This window comes from Bremia lactucae, linkage group LG15 (assembly GCF_004359215.1).
Source record: "Bremia lactucae strain SF5 linkage group LG15, whole genome shotgun sequence".
Classification (NCBI taxonomy): Eukaryota; Oomycota; class Peronosporomycetes; order Peronosporales; family Peronosporaceae; genus Bremia; species Bremia lactucae.
The window spans coordinates 679,544-682,440 of NC_090624.1; the positions used below are offsets into that span (position 1 = coordinate 679,544).

The window sequence follows — 2,897 nt, forward strand, 5'->3', positions numbered from 1 at the left end:
TGTGTACGCATCCTACGAGGCAGACCAATCGAGTATGCATTCCGTTGGCGATGTAGTACACAAAACGGACCGATATACCTGGGCTGTAATTTATACTGCCCACATTCGTCACCGCATGCTTTGGTAGATTTTCCGTAGACAGTAGGACTAAGTCATTAATATTAAATGAAAGCATTCTTGCTCTTCCATTTTTGTCAGAGTTGCGTTTCTGTCGGTCCAACGCATCAGCGATAGAACCCTGTACGAAACGGACCACTACTTCTCTAGCCTGCAGGATGTCACCTACCATCTGTACCTTTGCCAGTTGTTGGGATGTGGTGCTCGCCGCTGCTAGTACCCTGTATACCGTTATTCACAATGAAGCGTTCCACCTTAACCATGAGGCGGGAAGCAGTGGGCCTACAGGAGCGATAAATATAGGTGGCACGCGCCCGCCATTTTCCCCGCGAGCGCCTTGCCGTATGCCGCTCGACGCCATTATCTTTCTGGCGCGGCTGCCGTTGGCCAGGAATTTGACATTTGTGTCGTCATGGAGTGCCGTTATAGTCTTAACATTAGTAGGGGAGAATCCAAATCACGTCTGGGCTTTATAAATAAAGGCCCTATAACGATTCATATGCCTTTTTGAAGTCCAATAGTGGCTCCAATGCTTGCGCCAGTTCCGTGTCCGCGTTGACTGCTACCCTTGCCGCCATGTCTTTGTCGATCGTGCTGTGACTAGTCTTCCCTAGCACGACCTATTCTGGCTCGGGTGTATGAGAAGCGACATTTTCACTCTCGTCTTGGTGGTGAGAATGCGGGTGTAAATTTTATAGTTGGAATCAAGTAAGGCCAGCGGCCTATAATTTTGAGGCAAATACATCTGCCTTCAGGAAGCTGGCATAAAAACTCCCTCAACCTATCCACTGATTGTGAAGCCAGACAAGTATCGGAACGAGCATGTCAAAGTAATTCCTATACCAGTCGTTCTCCAGCCTTTTAGGACCGCAAGCCTTGCCCCGATGCATGCTTAGAATTGCAGCGCGTGATTCGGCTTCCTATATGGATGCAGCCAGAGAATCCAACAACTCAGCCGTATGCTGCTCTTTTGTATTTGATCGTGCAAGCATCTGCCTGAACTTTTTTCTTGCGCGTCCATGGCCTCCTGCTGAAGGATATGAGTCCATGTTTCAGCAAAAATGTTAGCTTTGTCATGGTCTCCCCACCAGGGAGCTCGTTCCTCCGGCTCAAGTCGGTGGATAGTGTTGCCTTGATACGGTAGAACGGAAACTTTACGATTCTCCCTGAACAGCCTCCGGTGTCCATTTGCCTCCACGGTCTCATGCAGTGTCATGGAGTCAAGCAAGTCCGTAATGCGCTCAATTGTCAGGGCAGCCCGCATTGTTGCTTTCGGGGCCGGCGGACCCGTTTGACAAGTCGGCGAATTCGTTGGTGTACCGATGCTTGCACCGCCCGCCTGCGCTGCCACATCACAGTGAGTATCTTCCGGCCCATTTGGCATTTAAGTTCATCCCAGGCGCACGCTATTATGGCCGCCGCCGGTTTCGTTTTAAAATTCGATCAGCATCTCCGTCACCTCAGCCAGTACCACACCCCCTGAGTCGATTGGAGGTGGATGCACCCGCGGCTGCTTGCACACCCGCACCGGGTTTTTCGGCGAGCGTAAATAAAGCATCACAGCATCATGATCCGAAGTTCAACGAGGAGATTGTACTTCCACTGTAGTGATCCACTCCAGGTCCACGGTCGACGCATATCACCGATCACGCCAGGTGGGAGCATCAGCCTTGTCCGGCAATGTGTTCTTGTAAATATGCTGGGGCTCCCGTTTGTTTTCTTTACCGCAAATTTGGGCTCGACGGCATCAGTTACATTTTATACATCTAAAAGATGTGAGAGCGCTACCGAGGTAAGTGAAAACTGCGATCAGTGTGTTCATTGAGGGTGCAATTCAAATTGCCCAACAATCACCATGTGGGAGGCCGAAAGCTCCAGCTCGGCCAGGTGGCGGAACAGACGTTCCCGCTGTGCTTTAATATATAGGGAGCATACATGTCACGATCATTATGTCTTTGTCAGCATAGTTCCCTTTCACAACCATTAAGTAGACTCGCCATTCATACTGCAGTAGTTGAGATACCAATCCAAATCCCTAATATGGGTTCACGAGAGCAGCAACGCCACCCTTCCTGTCTGCTGCTGGCGCCCAAAAGGAGAGCTGCAGGCAGCTTGGTCCCAAGCGGAAAATCCCACGCCCTCGCGTAAAGCCGCTTCATGTGGTCAATTTCGGACCGATCTGTGCGCAACCACGATATCATGGCTGCCATGATTGTTCTTGCGTCAAATGCCCTTATTGATTCATCCGCTTGACCCGTGGTGAATTTAAATCCATTTTTATAATGAGTTACACACCTAAGAGCCACTTTCACACGCACAGGACGGCTGGAAAGAGAATAAGGCTTTTATATCTGCTGCTACAACCCGCTTCTTGTCGCATGCTGCATTCCGGCGTGCGGCAATAAAGTATTTTTAAGTTGTGGTGGCCGTACTGTAGGCGGGCACGTCGTAATGCGGCCACGCTCTACTTAAGCACACACCCTAGCACAGCGAGGAAGCGGTTTCACCTGCTTCTCTTGCGTGCAGTGAGGTAGTTGTGGTGGGCGCGCAAGCGACCTCACCCAACACACTAAGAACTCTGGTAAAGTGTCGTCACGGGAGCGGTAATCCGTCTTCTCGTGCGCACTTATCAAGTAGGTAGTAAATTTCAGACTGATTTATATTTAAAAGAATTAAAAACAAATACCTATTTTTACCGATTGGAATGTTATCTCTATAGATATCATTTAATATGTATTGCGAGCGTATATTTATAGATACCTCGCGTAACTGATGACGCT

General features: G+C 49.4%; 2 protein-coding genes across 2 annotated transcripts; both read right to left on the minus strand.

Annotated features, from left to right (window-relative positions):
* Nucleotides 1-1,009: 1,009 nt before the first annotated feature.
* Nucleotides 1,010-1,501, minus strand: CCR75_009593 (uncharacterized protein; the record flags this gene model as incomplete). The annotated part of the gene is made up of 1 exon (XM_067967632.1): nt 1,010-1,501. One exon carries the CDS (start codon nt 1,499-1,501, stop codon nt 1,010-1,012), a length of 492 nt encoding a protein of 163 aa, XP_067819228.1.
* Nucleotides 1,502-2,117: 616 nt separating this feature from the next.
* CCR75_009594 (uncharacterized protein) lies at nt 2,118-2,327 on the minus strand (the record flags this gene model as incomplete). The annotated part of the gene is made up of 1 exon (XM_067967633.1): nt 2,118-2,327. One exon carries the CDS (start codon nt 2,325-2,327, stop codon nt 2,118-2,120), a length of 210 nt encoding a protein of 69 aa, XP_067819226.1.
* Between the last annotated feature and the right edge of the window lie 570 nt (nt 2,328-2,897).